This window comes from Protopterus annectens, chromosome 10.part0 (assembly GCF_019279795.1).
Source record: "Protopterus annectens isolate FY-2018-M chromosome 10.part0, PAN1.0, whole genome shotgun sequence".
Classification (NCBI taxonomy): domain Eukaryota; kingdom Metazoa; phylum Chordata; order Ceratodontiformes; family Protopteridae; genus Protopterus; species Protopterus annectens.
Window position 1 is genome coordinate 643126095 of NC_056744.1, and position 27363 is coordinate 643153457.

General features: G+C 33.2%; 1 protein-coding gene across 1 annotated transcript in view; it reads left to right on the top strand.

The window, feature by feature from the left end:
- Positions 1-27363, top strand: part of LOC122812798 (cytokine receptor-like factor 1) — a 305003-nt gene that overhangs the window by 246215 nt on the left and 31425 nt on the right. Inside the window, exon 6 of the mRNA XM_044084858.1 lies at positions 27288-27363. This exon is cut by the window's right edge and continues 75 nt beyond it. Coding sequence (XP_043940793.1) covers positions 27288-27363 — 76 coding nt within the window. The remainder of the gene's footprint in view (positions 1-27287) is intronic.

Consider the following 27363-nt stretch of genomic DNA (forward strand, 5'->3'; position numbering starts at 1 on the left):
TTACTTTTACTGCTCTGACTGCCAGTTTTCAACAAATTGAGAAGCAGGCTGTAATCTTACTCCATTAATGCATGTACATTCAGTTTGAAATTTACTATTTGAAATTAAACTTAAATCTTCCAAACCTTTACAATCAATACACTTTTGCTCTAAATCAGAATTTAGTAGCAATACCCCACAAGTTATACATTTACCCACATATTCTGATTAATCAAATCTTCAAGAACATATGAAATCAGAGTCCATAGTAATGCAAACTCTTATACTTTAATCTAATAAATAACTAAGTTGTTATTAACCTATAATAATAAATGCTACAAAACTCAAGCACCACCAAAAGCAGAATATCAGTGTTTGCTCAAGAGCAGAACAGTTATAGTTCAACACACAGCCCCAGATAGGAAGACATGCCCCATTATTGGACAACACATACTTTCAGTGCTGTAGAAATAAATAAAGTAACAAAATTAAAGTTTCTTCACCTGTGTCAAGGACAGCCGTGAAAAAGTTCAGAGCACATTAATCACCACTAAATAGCAAAATATAGTTTCCATTCAAAAGCAGAAGAGTTATAGTTTAACACACAGTACCAAATTGCAGAGGTTTCACAGACAAATTAGCATTAGCCAGGGACTGTGTTTTCTTCCTCAAATGCTGGAATAAAAGCCCTCTGGGTTAAACATGGGGTACTGCACTCTATGACCTGTGAACACAGGAGCATGGTCTTCTTCCCAGAGAGAACAAAATGGGGATGGCAGGAAGATGTTGGCAATCTTCAAATCAACTTAGAGACTGAGAGCTCTGCAAATGATCAGGGACAACATTACAGTGATGTGGTACATAAACAAAGAAGGAGGTACACATTTCTGTCCCCCTACTCAGAGTAGTTAGGATGCACTGGGAGCAGGCAATCCAAAAAGCAGTGCATGACTGTTAGCAAGTATAACTAAAAGATAGTGATTGGTGAGCCATTTATATGATCTGATGAAATGTGTTTTGATGTATGGATGAAAGCACTAAACAGTTATTACATTTTGTCTTTCCTTAGCTTGATGAAGTGTTTTTCCCTATGTTTGTGGTTTGCCTATTCTCCTGGAGTATGTGGTGTTTTATTTTTACCTTTACTTGTGTTTAATTTAATCTGTATAAATGTATACAATCATAATTCAATTCCATTTTGTTTTATACCCATTATTGTTTTTACAAATGTTTAATATAGAGAATTTCTTAAAGTATAGATTAATTAATGAAGCATAACTTAAAAGTTACATTCTAATATATAACTATAAATTGTGTTAGCCTACGTAATGATGTAGATTTATAATACATGATTTCAAAACTTTATGCTATTGTACAGCATGCATAATAAACATTTCATTTGGAATTGTAAAATGCATATGTTTTTGAACAAACAAACAAAAAAAAAAAAAAAAAACAACAGTGGTTAGATATTAGTGAAGATGATTTAGTACTCTTGTCCACACAAGTAAAAACATTCTTTTTCTCCACAGTCAGGAACAATACCAGAGGATAAATTTAAAGATAAATGTCATATGCTTAGCTATAATTTCAGCTATTATTAAAAAAACGTAGAGGCTGTTGTGTTTTCCTGAACCATTACCACCTTTATCAGGCAATATTAACTAGTAAGTGTAGGTACCAGTGCAGGGGTAAAGTCTATGCTTTTCACATATTTGTTATGTAACCTAAAGATTAATTCTCTTTACTGACTACCTTAATCATATTAATTCTCCGAACCCACTATCTTAGTCATGTCTTTTGTTGTCTTTGTATGTTGCTAAACTTAGTCATGGTCTAACTATGCAACCCATGCTTTATGTGATGAAGCTGATTATTACTGTTTGCCTCTTCATATGCTATAATTTTGAAGATATTCTCCAGAGGACTGCACTGTAAATGGGAGTCCTGAAGGAGGTATTCTTGGGCAATAAATAAATAACCTGCTTATATGGTGATTGCGGGCATCTACAATACACACCTACATAACTCCATCCATACTGCACATAGATATTTATCTCAGGTTTAGAGTGAGAATTTATGTCCTCATTTCAATTTTGTCCAGACTATTCACCACATGCCTGTTCATAGTTTTTATTCAACCGAATTAAACAGTACTCTTATCGATCCTTCTTCCTGGCTAACTTCATTCAAGATTTACATCTTGCAATACATCTTGGAATACGACAAGCTATATGGTTCTTTCAGAGTATGGACTGTCTCTCATTCACTAGAAATCAGATATTTTTCCTCAGAGAGATTCCTGGTGGCATTACAGGACACCAAAATCACCTTTTTCAACACACTTCAAAACAGAAAGAACAGACATTTCTTAACAATTTGCGATGTATTTCTTCTTTAAGCCTCATAATTGTCAGTAACAGACTGCCTTGGGGAATTTATAGTGATACCTTTGGAACCTATACAATGAAAGTGCCTCATCTCTGAAAAATGTATATACTTCCACTCCAAGCTGCTCAAATCATGCCTTCAACATTGGTATGCATAGGATTTGTAACTTGAATTTCTTTACTCTGCAGTCTTTATTTTTCCAACCAAGCTAGTTTGATGTTTGTGTCCCCCTACAGGATAATATTGCCTGGAGCACATGTAAATAGAGCATAATCTTCTGCCAGATACTACTTTTTTCACATGCAACAGATTGTGTTCTTACATGTTGTAGTAGCTATATTTTATTGTATTTCATGTTTTAGTTTTCATTCTGTAATTAGGTCATGAATGAAAAGTGAGCCTAGTGGTCCAGTTCATCTACTTGCTTAAAAAAAAAAAAAAAATTAAAAGAATTTCATAAATTCATAAGTTAGGTAAATGTTCAAGCCTTACAACTCAGTACTTGTTGGATGAAAAATATTGCCCAAGCCCATAGCACCAGTCCAATCATCTAAAGATTTTTAGCATTTTACTAGATTATTCAACTTCTGATATATTCAGGTAATTTATTCCATAATTCTGGCATTCTGTGTGTTAAATAACAAGTTCTATTCTTTCTATTGCAAAATTCTAAACAGAACTTTACGTTATGATGTTTATATGTCTTTGCATTATTGTGTATTATTATTATGTACTTTCAATCCCGATAAAGATGGATGGTATTAAGACTTTCTGAAACACATTTATTTGTATAGCTTAACTGCTTAATATCAGGTATTCTTTTTGTAAATTTATGTTACACTGAATCTATACCATTAAGCTGTTAATTATTAAAGAGTACAAACCACTATATTGTAATCCAAAATTAATCTAATATATACCTTAAATAAACTTGCTAATATCATAAACTCTCTCATTGTAAAGTTTTAGAGAATCAAACCCATCTGTCTCAAGGCCTTATTACAGATGCCTTTCACATTATTTTCAAATGAAAAGAGGAATCAATCAGTATACCAGGATATTTATATTCACTAGCTTTTAATAAATCAAATATAAACAATGTAATAGATCACCTTAAATTTTTTTTCCAAAATACATGATATTACATTTTTTTTCACCCAATGAGGGACCAGTTGTACTAGTTCTCCAAAAGAAAAGCCAGCATTTGCCATGCTGTTATCACCCTAGTGGTGTTGGTGATTTGTGTTTTGTGCTTCCTTCGTGGATGGTATAAGTTTTATTAAACATGTTTTCAACTAATGGCTAAATGGAGTGTTGGCTTTTTGTTGGAGAATTGTATCTTTTTGAGCCTAGCACCATACCATACTTGCATGGGGGTTTGTACGTTTTTGACCAGTTGTATTAGCCTACATACCTAAATATAGTAAATACTTATTAATATTAGTGAAACCATCTTCATTATTAGCAAAAAAATACAATTGTCAGCATACTTAACTATCCAACAATGATGTGAGATAGAGGCAAAACATTATTAAACAACAAAAGCTGAAGCACAGATCCCTGAGGAACATCTGATCTCACCAGTAGTGGACCTGTTTTTTTTTTCCTTGAATTACTTCTCTTTAGGTTCTGCCAATGAATAATCCATGTATATATATATATATATATATATATATATATATATATATATATATATATATATATCAATTAACCTTATATTTTCCAAAACCAAGTCAATAGTGTTGAATGCTAATAAGTCATAAGCTTTGGCTAAATCCAAATAGATTACACATATGCTAATTCCCATCTCTTTAGCCCTAGAGAAGTAATCACAAAAGCTTGACAAATTAGTCAGTATACAATGGCCTTTCAAAAATCCATGTTGCAAACTATCAAGCAATGCAAGATTATTTTCTTTAAGTATAATTTCACTAATACGGTTCTCAAAGTATTTGCATAATATTGGTGTTAGACTTACTGGACAATAATTTTGCACTGACATCTTATCTCCAGATTTAAAAATTGGAGTAACTAATGATTCCTTCCAAGAACTTGGTTCATATTAATTATAGATCATAAAATAAAATATCCTAGTTAATATATTCACTAAATAATCTTTTATATTAACCAAAAGAATTCCAGGAATACAATCTTGTCCATTCTGTATATCATATTTAATTTTATTTAAGGAAGTCAACATCTCTTCAGTAATATTGGAAAAAGTAAAAGGTCACATCGTCACTACAGTTGCCTTGAATTTTATTTCTAAGTTTATTTTTGTTGTGTTCATCTCTTCAGTAATATTGGACATCTTACAATAAATTCTTGCTTCCATGGATTGAGAATTACAGTCATTTGTATGAATGCCCAAATTAGTAAAATGCTCACTAAATTTATTAGCTATCAATTTATGAACACTTATCATTGACCCATCTACAAAAATAGAATTAATATATGTTTCATTATTGAAGGAATTAATATATTTATATTTTTAGTGTTTGTGTGATCATTTGCCAGTGCATTTTTGTATTTTTTTTCTCATAACGGTAGTTCTGTACTTCTCAAACTTAAATTCTTTTTATTAGACCTATTTTGGAAATTTGCAGTAAACACAAGAGCCTGCTTTTTCCTATTGTATAATCTGTTCAGACTACAATTCCACCATACTGAGAATTTATTTTTGGAACTGAGTTTTCCATAGCAAGTTGTCCCAGCTACACTGTTATAACATAGAGATTTTATATTATCATAACCTCCCACTAACTGATTCTGCCATCTGTGTGCAATACAAAGAAAGAAAATTATTGTTTAGCTGATAATTATGTTTGGTCAACACTCTTGGTTTACTCTTAGCAACTATTTCAAATGAGAAAGGCAAATGATCAAATAATCCTAAATGAGGAGAACGCTGAGTATTTTCAGTTAAAATCAGATTGTCTGTATTTAAGAAATCTAGACTATTATTACATCATATTGGTTCTAGAATCAACATGTAATGTTATGATACTTTTAAATCTCAATAAATGTTTTCCTTCTTCATCTACTTGTAAATCAATGGTAAGATAATAAAGTCACCCATCAGTACCAGGTCTCTATAATCTAAATTCATATTTAATGTAGATAAATAACCATAGTGAGTATTTAAATCCATGGTAGGTGTATGATAAATCATCAATGTTATAGGATCATGCAAGAATATTCTATAAGCTTGTAAGCTTGGACTATTACATATTCCTACTCAGTAATAGTCTTTACAAGTTTACAAGAAATTGATTTTCTAACTCATGAAGTTACACTTCCACCTCTCTTGCTTGTTTGTAAACATTCAAATTTGTTATATCCTGGTATTTGTAAGTCAGATGAATTCCAGGTCTCAGTAATAGCAAAAAACTCATAACCCTCAGAAGGTACAAAATACATTTTAATTGCTTCCTTTGTTACTCAAGCTTTGGGCATTACAATAGAAGCATTTTAAATATCTATTAAATGTCCTGTTTCTTTGCACAAATGGATCTGCTCACATGAGGCCTTAAAAAAATTTCAACACAATTCCTAAACAAGCCTGACAGAAATTTAGATCCATAATAATTAAGATGCTTTCTATCCATTGAAGTCATTTTCAAATCATAGGCATATATTTCTCAAATTTGTATTCATTTAATATTGTTGACAAAACATTATCCAATTATTAGATCATTTTGTATTTGACCACTGGCAATCCAACTACTGCAAGCTAGGAAGGTTTTCACATAATGCAAACTATAGATTTAGTGTTTCAGAGTACCCTATTTCAAGAATGGCATTTTTTCTTCTTATTTAATGGTGTATATTATACCTTAAATCATTAGTACCTCCCTACAAAATAAATTTATTATAGGTCAGTTTTACCCAAGTTAACCTTGGTAGCAAAAATAAATAATCAATCCTGGTGAAGAAGAAACTGTAATATACTTTTTATTCAATGATATTATTTGACCTGCAATGCATTTTACGCATAAGTCTTAAATCTTTTCCACTGTTATCGGTTGCAGAAATAAAACCGGACTTATCACTGTGTTTATTAATATCTTTATCTCCACTAATTAACCCTGCCAAAGCTCTTATTTTAAGCTTTCTTACCCGTGAGATGTTCAGCTTCAGTCTCATGTAATATATTCTTGGTTTTAGGATATCGAGAACCCTTTAATGGTGTAAGCCTCTTATGCTGTGAGTTATACCTTTCAATCAACGCATCATCACTCAAAGCTTCTCTATTATCTAAATTTAATTTCTTGTACCTAATATCTGTTACACAAATGTCAACTTTTGAAACAAAAGGATCAGAAAAATCTTTCCCAGTAAATGAGATTGTGTTATCCTAATTCTCTGCCACGCAGTGATTTTTAAATTTTGAAACAGTAGGACAATCAAATTTTTTAGAACAAGAACTTTCTGCTCCCTTGATTACAACATGTTCTAAATCACCCACATGTATCCATGAAAGAGAAGGTAAAATCAATGAATTATCCACCAAAACTTTAGAATCAACCAAATCGTCTTCCCTAGATTGTTCACTTTGTTCTATATTAACAGATAAAATGTCTCATCTGAAGTAATACTTGATGAACTAAATTAAATCTCTTTTACTAAATTTGTAAACATAGAAAATTTACTAACATTTTTCTTTTTTACTTCATTAGAATTCTTAGCTTTCTTCTTCCTCTTAACTAGAGTTTTAACTGACTTAAAAAGTAAACTTTTCCCAGCTTGCTTTCAGCCTTGATGGTTATTTAACTGCCTACTGATCAACCTTACTTTCCTTGTTTCCTTCTTAACTTTCTCATTATTATTACTTTTTACTGCTCTGACTGCCAGTTTTCAACAAATTGAGAAGCAGGCTGTAATCTTACTCCATTAATGCATGTACATTCAGTTTGAAATTTACTATTTGAAATTAAACTTAAATCTTCCAAACCTTTACAATCAATACACTTTTGCTCTAAATCAGAATTTAGTAGCAATACCCCACAAGTTATACATTTACCCACATATTCTGATTAATCAAATCTTCAAGAACATATGAAATCAGAGTCCATAGTAATGCAAACTCTTATACTTTAATCTAATAAATAACTAAGTTGTTATTAACCTATAATAATAAATGCTACAAAACTCAAGCACCACCAAAAGCAGAATATCAGTGTTTGCTCAAGAGCAGAACAGTTATAGTTCAACACACAGCCCCAGATAGGAAGACATGCCCCATTATTGGACAACACATACTTTCAGTGCTGTAGAAATAAATAAAGTAACAAAAATTAAAGTTTCTTCACCTGTGTCAAGGACAGCCGTGAAAAAGTTCAGAGCACATTAATCACCACTAAATAGCAAAATATAGTTTCCATTCAAAAGCAGAAGAGTTATAGTTTAACACACAGTACCAAATTGCAGAGGTTTCACAGACAAATTAGCATTAGCCAGGGACTGTGTTTTCTTCCTCAAATGCTGGAATAAAAGCCCTCTGGGTTAAACATGGGGTACTGCACTCTATGACCTGTGAACACAGGAGCATGGTCTTCTTCCCAGAGAGAACAAAATGGGGATGGCAGGAAGATGTTGGCAATCTTCAAATCAACTTAGAGACTGAGAGCTCTGCAAATGATCAGGGACAACATTACAGTGATGTGGTACATAAACAAAGAAGGAGGTACACATTTCTGTCCCCCTACTCAGAGTAGTTAGGATGCACTGGGAGCAGGCAATCCAAAAAGCAGTGCATGACTGTTAGCAAGTATAACTAAAAGATAGTGATTGGTGAGCCATTTATATGATCTGATGAAATGTGTTTTGATGTATGGATGAAAGCACTAAACAGTTATTACATTTTGTCTTTCCTTAGCTTGATGAAGTGTTTTTTCCCCTATGTTTGTGGTTTGCCTATTCTCCCTGGAGTATGTGGTGTTTTATTTTTTACCTTTACTTGTGTTTAATTTAATCTGTATAAATGTATACAATCATAATTCAATTCCATTTTGTTTTATACCCATTATTGTTTTTACAAATGTTTAATATAGAGAATTTCTTAAAGTATAGATTAATTAATGAAGCATAACTTAAAAGTTACATTCTAATATATAACTATAAATTGTGTTAGCCTACGTAATGATGTAGATTTATAATACATGATTTCAAAACTTTATGCTATTGTACAGCATGCATAATAAACATTTCATTTGGAATTGTAAAATGCATATGTTTTTGAACAAACAAAAAAAAAAAAAAACAACAGTGGTTAGATATTAGTGAAGATGATTTAGTACTCTTGTCCACACAAGTAAAAACATTCTTTTTCTCCACAGTCAGGAACAATACCAGAGGATAAATTTAAAGATAAATGTCATATGCTTAGCTATAATTTCAGCTATTATTAAAAAAACGTAGAGGCTGTTGTGTTTTCCTGAACCATTACCACCTTTATCAGGCAATATTAACTAGTAAGTGTAGGTACCAGTGCAGGGGTAAAGTCTATGCTTTTCACATATTTGTTATGTAACCTAAAGATTAATTCTCTTTACTGACTACCTTAATCATATTAATTCTCCGAACCCACTATCTTAGTCATGTCTTTTGTTGTCTTTGTATGCTGCTAAACTTAGTCATGGTCTAACTATGCAACCCATGCTTTATGTGATGAAGCTGATTATTACTGTTTGCCTCTTCATATGCTATAATTTTGAAGATATTCTCCAGAGGACTGCACTGTAAATGGGAGTCCTGAAGGAGGTATTCTTGGGCAATAAATAAATAACCTGCTTATATGGTGATTGCGGGCATCTACAATACACACCTACATAACTCCATCCATACTGCACATAGATATTTATCTCAGGTTTAGAGTGAGAATTTATGTCCTCATTTCAATTTTGTCCAGACTATTCACCACATGCCTGTTCATAGTTTTTATTCAACCGAATTAAACAGTACTCTTATCGATCCTTCTTCCTGGCTAACTTCATTCAAGATTTACATCTTGCAATACATCTTGGAATACGACAAGCTATATGGTTCTTTCAGAGTATGGACTGTCTCTCATTCACTAGAAATCAGATATTTTTTCCTCAGAGAGATTCCTGGTGGCATTACAGGACACCAAAATCACCTTTTTCAACACACTTCAAAACAGAAAGAACAGACATTTCTTAACAATTTGCGATGTATTTCTTCTTTAAGCCTCATAATTGTCAGTAACAGACTGCCTTGGGGAATTTATAGTGATACCTTTGGAACCTATACAATGAAAGTGCCTCATCTCTGAAAAATGTATATACTTCCACTCCAAGCTGCTCAAATCATGCCTTCAACATTGGTATGCATAGGATTTGTAACTTGAATTTCTTTACTCTGCAGTCTTTATTTTTCCAACCAAGCTAGTTTGATGTTTGTGTCCCCCTACAGGATAATATTGCCTGGAGCACATGTAAATAGAGCATAATCTTCTGCCAGATACTACTTTTTCACATGCAACAGATTGTGTTCTTACATGTTGTAGTAGCTATATTTTATTGTATTTCATGTTTTAGTTTTCATTCTGTAATTAGGTCATGAATGAAAAGTGAGCCTAGTGGTCCAGTTCATCTACTTGCTTAAAAAAAAAAAAAAATTAAAAGAATTTCATAAATTCATAAGTTAGGTAAATGTTCAAGCCTTACAACTCAGTACTTGTTGGATGAAAATATTGCCCAAGCCCATAGCACCAGTCCAATCATCTAAAGATTTTTAGCAACGGGGGCAGATAGCCTAGTATAAACCTATGAACCTATGAACCTATTTTACTAGATTATTCAACTTCTGATATATTCAGGTAATTTATTCCATAATTCTGGCATTCTGTGTGTTAAATAACAAGTTCTATTCTTTCTATTGCAAAATTCTAAACAGAACTTTACGTTATGATGTTTATATGTCTTTGCATTATTGTGTATTATTATTATGTACTTTCAATCCCGATAAAGATGGATGGTATTAAGACTTTCTGAAACACATTTATTTGTATAGCTTAACTGCTTAATATCAGGCATTCTTTTTGTAAATTTATGTTACACTGAATCTATACCATTAAGCTGTTAATTATTAAAGAGTACAAACCACTATATTGTAATCCAAAATTAATCTAATATATACCTTAAATAAACTTGCTAATATCATAAACTCTCTCATTGTAAAGTTTTAGAGAATCAAACCCATCTGTCTCAAGGCCTTATTACAGATGCCTTTCACATTATTTTCAAATGAAAAGAGGAATCAATCAGTATACCAGGATATTTATATTCACTAGCTTTTAATAAATCAAATATAAACAATGTAATAGATCACCTTAAATTTTTTTTCCAAAATACATGATATTACATTTTTTTTCACCCAATGAGGGACCAGTTGTACTAGTTCTCCAAAAGAAAAGCCAGCATTTGCCATGCTGTTATCACCCTAGTGGTGTTGGTGATTTGTGTTTTGTGCTTCCTTCGTGGATGGTATAAGTTTTATTAAACATGTTTTCAACTAATGGCTAAATGGAGTGTTGGCTTTTGTTGGAGAATTGTATCTTTTTGAGCCTAGCACCATACCATACTTGCATGGGGGTTTGTACGTTTTTGACCAGTTGTATTAGCCTACATACCTAAATATAGTAAATACTTATTAATATTAGTGAAACCATCTTCATTATTAGCAAAAAAATACAATTGTCAGCATACTTAACTATCCAACAATGATGTGAGATAGAGGCAAAACATTATTAAACAACAAAAGCTGAAGCACAGATCCCTGAGGAACATCTGATCTCACCAGTGGACCTGTTTTTTTTTTCCTTGAATTACTTCTCTTTAGGTTCTGCCAATGAATAATCCATGTGTATATATATATATATATATATATATATATATATATATATATATATATATATATATATATATGCTTTGGCTAAATCCAAATAGATTACACATATGCTAATTCCCATCTCTTTAGCCCTAGAGAAGTAATCACAAAAGCTTGACAAATTAGTCAGTATACAATGGCCTTTCAAAAATCCATGTTGCAAACTATCAAGCAATGCAAGATTATTTTCTTTAAGTATAATTTCACTAATACGGTTCTCAAAGTATTTGCATAATATTGGTGTTAGACTTACTGGACAATAATTTTGCACTGACATCTTATCTCCAGATTTAAAAATTGGAGTAACTAATGATTCCTTCCAAGAACTTGGTTCATATTAATTATAGATCATAAAATAAAATATCCTAGTTAATATATTCACTAAATAATCTTTTATATTAACCAAAAGAATTCCAGGAATACAATCTTGTCCATTCTGTATATCATATTTAATTTTATTTAAGGAAGTCAACATCTCTTCAGTAATATTGGAAAAAGTAAAAGGTCACATTGTCACTACAGTTGCCTTGAATTTTATTTCTAAGTTTATTTTTGTTGTGTTCATCTCTTCAGTAATATTGGACATCTTACAATAAATTCTTGCTTCCATGGATTGAGAATTACAGTCATTTGTATGAATGCCCAAATTAGTAAAATGCTCACTAAATTTATTAGCTATCAATTTATGAACACTTATCATTGACCCATCTACAAAAATAGAATTAATATATGTTTCATTATTGAAGGAATTAATATATTTATATTTTTAGTGTTTGTGTGATCATTTGCCAGTGCATTTTTGTATTTTTTTTTTCTCATAACGATAGTTCTGTACTTCTCAAACTTAAATTCTTTTTATTAGACCTATTTTGGAAATTTGCAGTAAACACAAGAGCCTGCTTTTTCCTATTGTATAATCTGTTCAGACTACAATTCCACCATACTGAGAATTTATTTTTGGAACTGAGTTTTCCATAGCAAGTTGTCCCAGCTACACTATTATAACATAGAGATTTTATATTATCATAACCTCCCACTAACTGATTCTGCCATCTGTGTGCAATACAAAGAAAGAAAATTATTGTTTAGCTGATAATTATGTTTGGTCAACACTCTTGGTTTACTCTTAGCAACTATTTCAAATGAGAAAGGCAAATGATCAAATAATCCTAAATGAGGAGAACACTGAATATTTTCAGTTAAAATCAGATTGTCTGTATTTAAGAAATCTAGACTATTATTACATCATATTGGTTCTAGAATCAACATGTAATGTTATGATACTTTTAAATCTCAATAAATGTTTTCCTTCTTCATCTACTTGTAAATCAATGGTAAGATAATAAAGTCACCCATCAGTACCAGGTCTCTATAATCTAAATTCATATTTAATGTAGATAAATAACCATAGTGAGTATTTAAATCCATGGTAGGTGTATGATAAATCATCAATGTTATAGGATCATGCAAGAATATTCTATAAGCTTGTAAGCTTGGACTATTACATATTCCTACTCAGTAATAGTCTTTACAAGTTTACAAGAAATTGATTTTCTAACTCATGAAGTTACACTTCCACCTCTCTTGCTTGTTTGTAAACATTCAAATTTGTTATATCCTGGTATTTGTAAGTCAGATGAATTCCAGGTCTCAGTAATAGCAAAAAACTCATAACCCTCAGAAGGTACAAAATACATTTTAATTGCTTCCTTTGTTACTCAAGCTTTGGGCATTACAATAGAAGCATTTTAAATATCTATTAAATGTCCTGTTTCTTTGCACAAATGGATCTGCTCACATGAGGCCTTAAAAAAATTTCAACACAATTCCTAAACAAGCCTGACAGAAATTTAAATCCATAATAATTAAGATACTTTCTATCCATTGAAGTCATTTTCAAATCATAGGCATATATTTCTCAAATTTGTATTCATTTAATATTGTTGACAAAACATTATCCAATTATTAGATCATTTTGTATTTGACCACTGGCAATCCAACTACTGCAAGCTAGGAAGGTTTTCACATAATGCAAACTATAGATTTAGTGTTTCAGAGTACCCTATTTCAAGAATGCCATTTTTCTTCTTATTTAATGGTGTATATTATACCTTAAATCATTAGTACCTCCCTACAAAATAAATTTATTATAGGTCAGTTTTACCCAAGTTAACCTTGGTAGCAAAAATAAATAATCAATCCTGGTGAAGAAGAAACTGTAATATACTCTTTATTCAATGATATTATGTGACTTGCAATGCATTTTACGCATAAGTCTTAAATCTTTTCCACTGTTATCGGTTGCAGAAATAAAACCGGACTTATCACTGTGTTTATTAATATCTTTATCTCCACTAATTAACCCTGCCAAAGCTCTTATTTTAAGCTTTCTTACCCGTGAGATGTTCAGCTTCAGTCTCATGTAATATATTCTTGGAATTAGGATATCGAGAACCCTTTAATGGTGTAAGCCTCTTATGCTGTGAGTTATACCTTTCAATCAACGCATCATCACTCAAAGCTTCTCTATTATCTAAATTTAATTTCTTGTACCTAATATCTGTTACACAAATGTCAACTTTTGAAACAAAAGGCTCAGAAAAATCTTTCCCAGTAAATGAGATTGTGTTATCCTAATTCTCTGCCACGCAGTGATTTTTAAATTTTGAAACAGTAGGACAATCAAATTTTTTAGAACAAGAACTTTCTACTCCCTTGATTACAACATGTTCTAAATCACCCACATGTATCCATGAAAGAGAAGGTAAAATCAATGAATTATCCACCAAAACTTTAGAATCAACCAAATCGTCTTCCCTAGATTGTTCACGTTGTTCTATATTAACAGATAAAATGTCTCATCTGAAGTAATACTTGATGAACTAAATTAAATCTCTTTTACTAAATTTGTAAACATAGAAAATTTACTAACATTTTTCTTTTTTACTTCATTAGAATTCTTAGCTTTCTTCTTCCTCTTAACTAGAGTTTTAACTGACTTAAAAAGTAAACTTTTCCCAGCTTGCTTTCAGCCTTGATGGTTATTTAACTGCCTACTGATCAACCTTACTTTCCTTGTTTCCTTCTTAACTTTCTCATTATTATTACTTTTTACTGCTCTGACTGCCAGTTTTCAACAAATTGAGAAGCAGGCTGTAATCTTACTCCATTAATGCATGTACATTCAGTTTGAAATTTACTATTTGAAATTAAACTTAAATCTTCCAAACCTTTACAATCAATACACTTTTGCTCTAAATCAGAATTTAGTAGCAATACCCCACAAGTTATACATTTACCCACATATTCTGATTAATCAAATCTTCAAGAACATATGAAATCAGAGTCCATAGTAATGCAAACTTTTATACTTTAATCTAATAAATAACTAAGTTGTTATTAATCTATAATAATAAATGCTACAAAACTCAAGCACCACCAAAAGCAGAATATCAGTGTTTGCTCAAGAGCAGAACAGTTATAGTTCAACACACAGCCCCAGATAGGAAGACATGCCCCATTATTGGACAACACATACTTTCAGTGCTGTAGAAATAAATAAAGTAACAAAAATTAAAGTTTCTTCACCTGTGTCAAGGACAGCCATGAAAAAGTTCAGAGCACATTAATCACCACTAAATAGCAAAATATAGTTTCCATTCAAAAGCAGAAGAGTTATAGTTTAACACACAGTACCAAATTGCAGAGGTTTCACAGACAAATTAGCATTAGCCAGGGACTGTGTTTTCTTCCTCAAATGCTGGAATAAAAGCCCTCTGGGTTAAACATGGGGTACTGCACTCTATGACCTGTGAACACAGGACCATGGTCTTCTTCCCAGAGAGAACAAAATGGGGATGGCAGGAAGATGTTGGCAATCTTCAAATCAACTTAGAGACTGAGAGCTCTGCAAATGATCAGGGACAACATTACAGTGATGTGGTACATAAACAAAGAAGGAGGTACACATTTCTGTCCCCCTACTCAGAGTAGTTAGGATGCACTGGGAGCAGGCAATCCAAATGAATTAAATTATTTAAACAATTTATTCTCCAAGTCAGTAGATACCCTGACAAACACACTAAGCAGATAAATCTCAGTCTCCTGAATGGAAATCAGTCAAAATTACCTTTCTTATTAAACTGGGCCACCAAAAGGTGTATCCATCTGCTTCACATGAGCTGTCTGTTCTTTGCTCCAGGCTTTCTAACAGCCAACATGGAGTTAACAATGTCTATTTCAGTATTTGAAATGTGTTTACTGTATGAATTTCTTCTAACTCTTTTAATACTAAAGTTTTGCTAATGGTGAAAAAAGAAAAATAAAAAAAATTTTCATAGGCCCTTGCTGACCAAGACAGTCAAGGTTCATCCATCCATCTAACACAGAAGTCAGATCCTTGCATAATAACATTGCCTTTTCATAGCACTTCTCTAACTCAACAAGAAGGCAGATGTTCTATCTAAACCTCATATCCCTTAAACTGGCAGTCTGGATTATCTCAAACTTATATCAAGAAACATAGAGATTTTTTTTGTTTCTTTTGAAAGAGGCTAAGAGGCCTTCCACTAAAAATCATAGATTTCTAAATTAATTTATTACTTGCATGTCCAGAAAGCAGTTGCTCCTGTTCCAATCTAGTGCCCTAAATTTGCAGTGTTTGTTAGAGTATGGAATGCTGGCTTGCACTACTCTTACATTTATGCACACTTGTCTGCATGTCTTCTTTATTTTAACACCTTTATTAAATTATCACTTAAGACACAGGCACACTTCTATTAATAGATACAAAAAGAAACCATAATCAAATGACATATTCATGCATTATACATTACATGGGTGTTTTCTTTCCTTTTAAAAGTTATTCACTCAAGTATTACATGATTTCTCAAATCCTGCCTTCCCCTAAATATTATTCCTCCTCCTCCTCCTGAACATTATTCTGTGTGCATTGTTCCCATAAATCCCATTTATGTATATATAAATTGCTATTTCCTTTTTCTAAAAATTCCATCAACAGATCTTTCTTTCTCCTTTAAAATATTCAGTACTTCAATTACAGTTGGTTTAGCTTTTGATTTTATATAAATCTGCCTTATTTTGGGCCTGAAATTAATTCTTTCATTTTTCAATATCTATTTTATACTACTCAGAGGCAAAGGAGAGTCTGGGCTTATAGCACGGATGAGATATGAGGCCATCACAGGACATTTTTTATCAGAAAATTTTTTTTTTTTGCTTTCATTCAGTGATTACTGAATTGCATACACTGTTGTGTAAAGAGTCATTGATGGTTATTTATTTATTTTTTTTTACAAAGTCAAGGTACCTTTAAATATAGAGCCCCTAGTTATCCCTAAAGTGTTTTATTCTGAAATTTCTTAGGACTGTCAGTTGCTTGTCTTTATTCTTAAACATAAGCATAACAGTTAAGAAATGTTGCCTGTTATATATAGTCAACACAGATTTTATGTTGCAGGGATTAAACCTCTTAGGCAATAAGATCATCTAGTTTTGTAATTTATGAAGGTGAATAGTCACCCAGTTACTAAAGAAACCATATCCAAAATGGCTAGATAACTATTACTTTTTGTTATAACACACAGCAAAAGTCTGATAAGGGCTCATTCCACCAGGTCAGTGGCTACAAATGCAGTCTTTTCCAGAAATGTATTTATCCAGAGCATGTGTCTGACTGTGAGCTGGATATCAATTTACACTTTTTTTCCAGACTGACTATCTAGTATATGGCCAAATCAGCATTTGTTTCAACTGTCCTGAAGCACTTTGTGGGCCATTCCTCTACTTGTGGGAAGTGAGAGTACACTGAAAGGAACTATGGATTCCTATAGCTGTGAGTCTTGTATTGAGTAGCAGAGATATGCAGGTACACTCACCGTAACATTAGATGTCTGAATGCAGTAATTTTTACTGCAGAAAATGCTCCGTCCTCCCATTTCTATGGCACTGTACATAGGCTGATCCTGGCAGATTTACATACTGTTAGCTCTGCACCACAGGCCTTATGCTTTTTGTGTGATTTGTTAACCTACTAAGCATTAGTGTGCTTCTTTATTACTTTCCTTAATCTGTTAGCTATTGTTATAATGTGTTGGTAAGTTATTTTTATCAGGGTATGCTTCTACATAGTTTAGTTTGGCCTTTTAATGTTCATGTACACATAGGCCTTCCATAAAATATTTTTTAAATTCTTATTCTGTTTACCACTTTTTTGGGATAGGAAAAAGTGAGTGAAACATACTGCCTTACATAGGTTGCTTGGTAACCTGGGCAATGTCTCTATTTGGTATCCCCAAATGAGCCAAAAAATATCTTTAGGATGAGCAAACAGGTATTATGTACAGGATGTAATACCCCCTTGTTAAAATGCAACTCAAGTAATTTGGCTGGACTGTACCTACAGAATATCTGCACGGTGCTCCTTGCTAAATGTAGAAAGAAACTGAAGCGACTGCAACTTGACTCAACTGTAGCTAACAGTTATTATATAGAGACATACTAGATGCTTACTGCATGTATTGTAATCACTGCTGCCATTCATTTATATTCCTGCCTGTTATTCATTCTCTCCAATGGAGTTCTGGAAGCTTGCACTGTAAATTCCAAAAGGGGTGGACCTAAGCTTTTTGATAAAATCAAATTATATCCTTACATTTCAAGAAAATATTCATATCTCTGGTACTATAGGGGTTGCTAAAGAAATGTGAATGGCAAATTCTTCAGCACAAACTATTTTTATAGTGGCAGCATTCTTTAGAGTCTAGGTCTTAAAATGAATTTTATAAGGCACAGTAAACACAATAATTGTTAAGGTTGTAATAAACAACTTACAATAGCTCAACAACAACTCAGCTTACAGACATACTGTCACTAGTGTTTTGGTGATCCAGCTGAGAGTTTTCATAGTCAGCTAAGCAGTTCTGTCTGTGCTACATAGTCTTTGGGATATTTAGATAAATATGAAATATATGGCAATATAAATAAATATTATATTAACAACAATTAATATATATTTGCCTACATGAGGGTCAAGTATTAGCACACTTGTATTGTCCATCATATTATCTTTAAGATGAAATCTTTCAGTAACTTTTATGCAGCATGGTTTTGCAATTAATATTAATATGATGAGTATATGGTAAAACAAGTCCTGCTGACTTTAAAGCTGTGCTCAACCACAAACCAAGTAGTATGAACAAAAATGTAGAACACAGCACCACAGCAAACCAATAAAAAGCAGATGGCAAAGAGCAGAGTAAAATCCAAATAGACTTTTATTCGAGCACAGGTGAGCGCTTTCATGATAAAATCACTTCTTCTGGTCTGAAGAAGTGGTTTTATCGTGAAAGCGCTCACCTGTGTTCAAATAAAAGTCTATTTGGATTTTACACTGCTCTTTGCCATCTGCTTTTTATTGGTTTGCTGTGGTGCTGTGTTCTACATTTTTGTTCACATTAATATAATGAGGCAATATTATATGCCTACAAACATCAGTATAATATAACTAGAGAAATGCCTGAAAGGCATCACTAGGCTTTAATGAGTTAAAAGAAAAAGGCTGTGGAATCACCAATTGATTTATGACAAATAATAAAACACATTTATCTCTAATAATTACATATGGTAGTTTTTAAAAACAAAACAGTAAAAACATTAACAGACTTAAACAATGTAAAACAACATGATGTATTCAATAAATCAATCACAAAATTGACAAAATACTGAATATATAAAAACATTAATAAATATATATAAGCAAGATGGCTTATGTATATAAAAATTAATTGAATGGTCAGGAGTCTCTTGCACTATGATCATCTCAGAGCTCTTAATTAGTGTACACTTTTCACACTGAGGTGTTTTTTTAATTCTGGTGGGTGATGTATATCTAAATATAACTGTCTCTGTAATTCTTTATATTCCAATGGACTACCTCTTTTGTCTAATGTTATATACCTATAACAACAAATAAAACCTCTATATGAATGGGATATGCTGAACTGTGTTTATATAGTGCATTTTTCTGAGAAGCATATAACCAACCATCACCCAGTATAGTGTATCTTGCCAAACAAAGCACCTCCCCATAAGTGAACATAAGTGAAGAGCAAAAAAAAAAAAAAACTTGCTACAGTTTATAACATGTACTCACTTAAAAAAAAAAAAAAAAAAAAAAAAAAAATATATATATATATATATATATATATGTAAAATCTTTTTCTAATTTTAAACTGTACCAAACTGTGTTAATACAACACTTTAAGTGCAACTGTACTTAGTTTTCACTGCATATGCAGTACCAGCATTTTAATGCTGTTATGCACCAATTCGTGATTGTGATTTACCAGTTATCCCCCTAACATTTTGTGCTTGGGGTGGCTGCATTCTTTGCCCAACTAATTGTTCTTAACTTTTTAATCTAATATATAGTAGTGTTCATATATCTATTGTGATATCTTCCATGTGGTATTACCTACATAAAAGCTGTTGCAGCCAGAACCTAATGCTGCATACACAACACCATATCTGTTACATGTGTAATGTTCTTTAATGCCATGCATTTTATCCATGTGCTTTAAATTCAGGAACACTCACAGGTAAACCTGCAATATGTACATATGTGCCATTTAAAATGACCAATATAATTGTAAATCAGTGATGTCATTCATAAATTATCAGTCTCTCTCTCTCTTTCTCTCTCTCTCTCTCTCTCTATCTCACTCTCTATCAAGAATAGTTTTCAGATTGTCCCTTCTGGTTACAAAAATTCTGCTTTCCCCATTTACCTAGAAGTCATCATTGTTTCCTGATAAAATCCTCCAGTTATTATGAACAATGTTTTTGATGTCAACTGAGTCCACAGACTATTCAATGGAACATATGTAATTTAAATTTATTTTACTCACAACTTGAGATATCCTATTTTCTGTTTTATTTGAATCACCATAAAGATTCAAACCAGAAACATATTTTTTTCTTTCAGAATCTACTTTTTAACATATTTTAATGCTGTGTTCCATGTAGTTCCTTTCTTTGAACATTTTAAGTTGATTTGCTTCTTTCTTAAATTGGCTCCCTGTTGAAGGGGTGACACTCGAAATGCTGAGTGCCAATATGCAGAAAAACAAGATAGAAAATGCAGGAGAACAGTGAATCTTGAACACCGTTCATCTCTTTTAAACTTCTTTTTTACAGGGCGTAAATGCCCTGTACTCCCCTGTGTGGGAGATAAGCCTCCCACCCCCCAAACTTATACATGCTCAGTCTGAGTTCATACCACAGAGAAAAGGAAATATTCTGAGAAATGACAATCACAGACTTAACATATGCAAGTCTGTAAATTTTGTCTATTCTGTCTCATGTTTCTGGACTCACTCTAGCAGGTGCCAGCATTTCAAATGGTAATTCCATGTCAACCCACAGTCAATCACTCCCTCCTAATAAACTGATTTATAGCAATATTTATCTTATTTTTATTGACTCCGGACTACTATAGTGTTGAAGAGAATTGATGTTAAGTAGGTTTCCTATATACATAACATTCAAAATGCATTAACATACTATCATATTTCACTATCCCAGCTACAAACTTGAACCAAAATTTAACATTTAAAGTTATAAACAATGACAAATGTGTTGTTATTCATGGACATCTTGAGTACTTCATATTGACTTTGTTGTCCTGCACGAATCAGAAAAATATCATCGCTAAAGCATCCATAAAATGCTATTTTACTGAACAGTTCATTTGGAAAAATTAAAGGATGTGCCCAATAGGGCAAGAACCAATTTTGTGAAAGCTGGAGCTAAAGCCTACTTTCAGTGTGACACCATTTATTTGTTGATAGTAAACATCATTAAAAGAAAAAAAAACTTAAAATTTCACTCAATTGCACTCATCAAGAATAACTCATCTTTGTCATATAAAACTGTCTCTAAAATATACTTTCTCAAGGTATCAATGCACTAAGCCTGTGGTATATAAGTGCATGATGAAGCTGTTTTTCATGATAAGTAACTACAATTCATATGGCAAAACATCAATATCATCAGTTTTTAATTTGCATAAAAAGTCTCAAGAATTCTTCAGGAAGGTTTATTTTAACTCAAAACATTCAAATGTCACCAGCATGCATAGTTACTAGTAGTTACTAGTTCAGTCTTCAAACCAATAGCTGACACAGTCCACTGAAGGGGTGTCTTCTTTTTATCTTTATAAATTTTTATATCAGAATATATACTAGTTGTTGGAAATAGGACCTTAGAGAATTCACACATATCCATGCCTGATTAGACATTATGTAACAAATTAAACAATCTTTGTCTGTCTGTATACTATGTTAATGTCCCTTAAGGTGACCACTTTAGAACTTTTTGCATCAGAAAACAAAGTCATTATTTCTTCAGTGTGCTTCTTTGATAAATCGTAACCAACTCCCATCCCAATGCTTATCAGCTTTCATGTACCTAATCTGATTAATATATATTAATTCCATAACAGAACAGAATGTCTGTCATAATTAAATAAAACACCTCTTAGGATGCAGTTACAACAATAATCTAATCTTTCTCAATAGCATTCAAAAGTGGCCAGCGTGACTTGCAAGGATAGGTGGAAGGTACTCTTCTTATCAGTTTCTCCTAAACCAAAGGACCGTGTACTGGTAACATGTAACAAAATATTTAGGTTCAATTTCTTCTAAGCATTTTTAAATCAACTTTTACCATATTAGTCCTACCAGCTGGAGCAAGTGTAATCCACGATTGAGGACTGAAATTTGATCAGGAGTGAAAGCTACTGTACTTAAGTTGCAGCAAGCAAATATCTCCAGCAAAAGTGGAATCTGAATACAGTATTATTTCAACAAAGAGCAATCTTTTGGGAGTTATCCAAACTGGACTTACTTGCTAGCTTCTGGGACTTACCCAATGTTGACTTACTTGCTACTCATCTGAACACTTGGCTCCCAGGATTCTATTCTCCAGTTCAGAGCTAGGTCACTTCAACACTGAACACCTTTTTCTTTCTTTGTTATCAAGAGCTAATGTTTGACTTCCCTTCCATCCCCCTGACTCAGAATGTGTTTCTCAAAGCCAAGAAATGCAAAGCAAAACTGATTCTTGTAGTCCCAAGCTAGATGAGACAAAGCTGACACTGTTTTGACTTTATATATAAGCAGAAAGGAAAAATCCTGCACCCTTCTGAGAAATCACTTCATGTTTCAGATTTGAAGATAATGCACTCCAGACATTTACTTTGTTTAACACAGAAGTGCTAAAAACTTTAAATATAGCCAAAAGATATATTACATGGCAATCAAACTTTCCAAAGAAGCTTGTGAATTAGGCGTCATCACAGGGATTTGCCAGTTTCAAGACTGCTGTGTTACTTCAGGCATCTGTTCAAAGCTAATCTAGCTTTTTCTTCAGAGGGCATGTTTCTACAATATCAGTATTTATTTCTGCAGTTAAGAAAGGGCTCCACATTTAAGAAATCCAATAAAGAATACTTATCCATACTAGATTTTAATTGTGTACTGAAAAAGTTAATTTTGCATCCACTTAAACTAATAGGTTCAGTGGTTTGATGTACCTTTCATGGAAATTCATGCTTTTAGTAGGTAGATATTTCAGGGAGAAAAATTTCTGTGAGCATTAATGTAAATAGAAAGTTATGTTGGTCCTTACTGATGGAACCTTCCAACAGTAAGTCATCCAACATTATATGTATTTTGCTTTTAGCTATGTTCACCTCATTGATCGAGGCCTTAGAATATTTACTAGTGTCATGTAGGGATTCCCTCATCTTGGATTCATACAAAATATGGTCCATTAGAACTGTCCCCCCTCCCTTGTCAGGATGCATCACCCTCAAATTCTCATTCTGTTTAATTTCATTTAATAGTTTTTTCTCTGTTTGTGATAGGTTAGGAATAACATAATGGTTTGTGATAGTATTTCTTAGCTCTCTTTCCATTAAGTTGCCAAAATTCCTAAGTTGTGGGTGAAGCGGTGGATTAAAAACACTCTTCCTTTTGAGACCTGGGGTAGATGGTGTAGTTACTTCGGACCCATTGAATAATAAATATAAATTTTGTTTTCTCAAGAATAGTTTCAAGTCTATGATGGATCTGGGAATACTGGCCTTCCTATTGGGAACAAATTTGAAACCTTTTGAAAATAATTCAAAGTGTTCAGGCTTTACCGCCAGGTTACTATAGTTGAAAATTTTGTAATTGTTGAGTTCCCAGGTCTTCCCTTCCTGGAAGATGGCCACGTGATTGCCTATCTCCTGTTGTAACCCCTCTGGTTGTAGTAAACCCGATTCTGGTTGCGGATCCGATTGGATCGACGGAGGGGGGGGGGACCCTGACCTAAAGGGTATTCTTCTTCCTGAGGTTGGTTGTCTCCAAAATCTTCCCTATGGTCATAAGTGGGGTTTGGTGAGAGACACCTCTCTTCCCTAGTGGTCCTGTAATCTTGCATCCCTGAATAAAACTTAGGTTTAGGGTATGCTACATTGTTCCTATAATCCTTCAGGTCCCTAGCCAGCTTGCCACACTTCCTGTTCATGTTATTAATGCAGTCTGAGTCTATTTGCCCAAAAATGTCATAGTACTGTTGTTTTTCCTTGTCTACTTTAAAAAGCAAATCATTAATTATCCTGTCGTTAGTGGTTTCCATTTCTTTTATCAAATAAGCCATAACCCTCTCGTTCTCTGTTAAAATGGCTTTAACAACCTCAAACCCACACTGGTTAAAAATTTTTATTAAATTCAAGTGAAAAACAGACCCTTCCTCAACTTTGTTCAGGAACTTTGATAGTCTTAACCCTTTCGGTACTACCTCCTTTACAAGGCACTCCTTTAAGTAATCACATTCTAAACGTTTGTATTTGTCTAAAAGAAAGTATAATTCATCAAGACGTTGTTGGTATGTTTTGTAAGATTTAGCCCCTTTGTCACAAGTGTCACTTTGCATATTATAACATTTGCCCAAAATACCTTGAAAATCAAGGTTACATTGTTTGTTAGTGTCACCTTTGTTAATGTGTCCAGAAAGTCCTTCTCCTGGAATAAATGGTGGCGTTCCACTGTTTCTATTGAGTGAACTGCCACTCCGAAGTAGTCTCAGGAAGTCAACAAAATATTGGCTCCCATGTGAAGTGGAACCATTGGCTTGGTTAAGTGAGCCAATGTCAGGGCAGGGAATAGCTTGGTCCACTCCTTGGTGCGTTGTACCACTCGTTTGTGCATTGCTCTGCAAACCAGGACTGATAGCCCGTTGAAATGCGCTAGTATTGGAACCGGACTCACTTTGGCCGGCCCCTCGAGGTGAGTGTACTGGTGGTGTGGCGTTCCTACGTCCGGAAGCCCCGCCTACCAGGGAGTAGCAAACCGGAGTTAGTAGTTGCACTAGTTGGGTCAACTGACCTATAACCTTCCTGAGTTCACCTCTGCTTTCGTAGCAGAAGTCTGTGTTGGATGCTGCTTCCGTGGTGTCAGCCATGTGGTTTGATGTACCTTTCATGGAAATTCATGCTTTTAGTAGGTAGATATTTCAGGGAGAAAAATTTCTGTGAGCATTAATGTGAAAACATCCTTATATAGTCTTTTCAAGGAACTCACTAAAATTAATAATTTCTTTATGGCAGAGGTTGTCAGCTGTATTCTTTACCCAATATATCCAGCTATTACTTCTGCATCCTTACAATAAGCATGTCATGTTTATTGCCTTCTTTTGCCTTCTGTTATGATAACTGCAACAAAATATTTCAAGATTCCTTTAGAGTTCATTCTACAGTTGCTGTAGCTACACATGTACTATTTTTAGTTAGACATACCAAAGACATTCTAGAAAGTGCAACACATACTACTTATTATGCAATACAAGCTACACGCCAAGTCTAAAGGTAGAACAGGTTTGGAAGACTGTGCTGTAGGAGGCCCTGCCACTGTCCATCTCCCAGGGGTAACTAAGTACTGTTTGGGATTCTACTTAAATTTTATGATTTAAGTGCTAAAGTGACCCTGATCAAACTAATGCAGCACTGTTACATGAGATACTCACCGTAACAGTAAAGCTACCTCCCTCCTTTTGCCTTGTTGCTGGAGTTATTAGAAGATTGTCTTGGTTTACCTTGATATTTTTACACTGTTAGCAGACAGAGTTGTACATCTTTCACAAGTTTGTTTGGAAGGAAATGTGTATTTAGATTCTACTCGCATTTTAGTAAATAATATATATAGAGAGAGTTATAATTTCAGTACTTAATCTTCCACAAGCACACCACCGCTCAGGTAGTTTGTACCACGAACAATTGAAGAGGTTTCATGCCAGTGCCCTATATGGGATCCTTGCATCACTTATCAGTAGCTAAGAAGGTGTCTAACCAGCATTGCTATCACTGGAAAATAAGGCAGCTGTGGAATGAATAGCCAGGCCAGCACAGAGTCAGCTGTGAGCAAACCTAAATACTGTGATGTATCAATACACCAGCCTCTCCTCAAAAATCTGGGACAATACTTTTTGAATGGCATTGTGCTTCTGTAAGCTTATGTTACCTATGTAAGGTGGAAAAGCATTTTATTGTATTATTTTTATTTATTTATTTTTTGACTACTAGACTGCTCACCAAGGTTTGACCTATTTTCAGTGAAGGCCTGAGGCACAGGTCCAATATGTTAGCACAATAGAGAAAGAATTAATAGAATCCAAACAAGTAATGCATAGAAGTAATGTATACAAAATTATTGCAATGTTTACGTTTTGTAAAAAAATAAAAATGCTACACAGTATTTACAGTTATCAGATTTTCCACTCAGTACAATACAGTACAGATGCATTTTGTGATATCATCTAATACAATTACACATAGGTAATACATCTGTAATAACAGAGAAATATTTAATTATGTAAGTATGTAGTGGAGGTGGTCTGTGCCTCTTAAGGTTACATTTGTTATACAAAATTAAGTGTGGCAGGTCTTGGTCTCTGCTTGTATGACTTTTAATTTTAATGAGTTTCAGTCAAATGTTTCATTGCATTGAATTTTAGTTGAATGGTCTTCAATTGTATTCAATGGACCAGCTAAGGCATAGTACATTAATGGTGACATAAGGTCCATGCACAGATATTCCTAGCTGAAGTGTGTACAAGAATATGTGTACATTATTCAGTGATGTCACTGCAGTCCATGCATGTATAAATCACCATGGAAATGTAACTCATGCAGGTGAAGGAATATGTGAAGATCCCATAGAAAACGTAAACGTCTGCAGCTGTCAACATCACCTGTCCAACAGTGGTGACTAATACTATATGGCAGTTTATATGACTTTTCCAGTTATGGAGCAGACCAGTAAAGAAGGGGTTCCCGTGGACTCCAAAAAAGTAATAGGCTGACAGAGGGGTTTGTTCCATACAGAGATCAGAGACTATGCTGCTGCATCCAAAAAGACACACACAGTAAATAAATAAGTAAAAAATGGTAGATTCTAAGTCCATTTAATGGTGTGGTATTTTACTCTCTGAACATCACAGTAGACTTTCCTTTGATGATAGTGCTATATAGCTGCACAAAATGTAAAAAAAGTCAGTCCTTCTGTAGGATAAAAGAAACAAGCACCATGACAACTTATATTAAATAAACAGAGTTAACGGATGTGGTAGAAGAAAGATTTTTATGAACGAACTGGCAAATAAAATGCTAAACATTGGAGCTTAACATTTGGGAACTGTATTTTAGCCCTTCATGAAACAAAACTACCTTCAACAGGCTGTACTATGAAGTATCTCAAAGTATAGTGCAAAAGTCATATGAACACTGCATTTACAATGTATATTTTGTTTTTGATGCATACTGTGCTATACTGACATACAGATTTAATTTTTCATGCTTTTAAAGTGATAGTCATATATGAAAACTTCTACAACATAATATAACAAATGAAGAACATTAATTCTGTTATTTTGTCACTGAACAGATAGAAAATGATATTGGAATGCAGACAACTTATGATCTTTATGATCTGAAACCAGACACAGTTTACTGTGTATCCA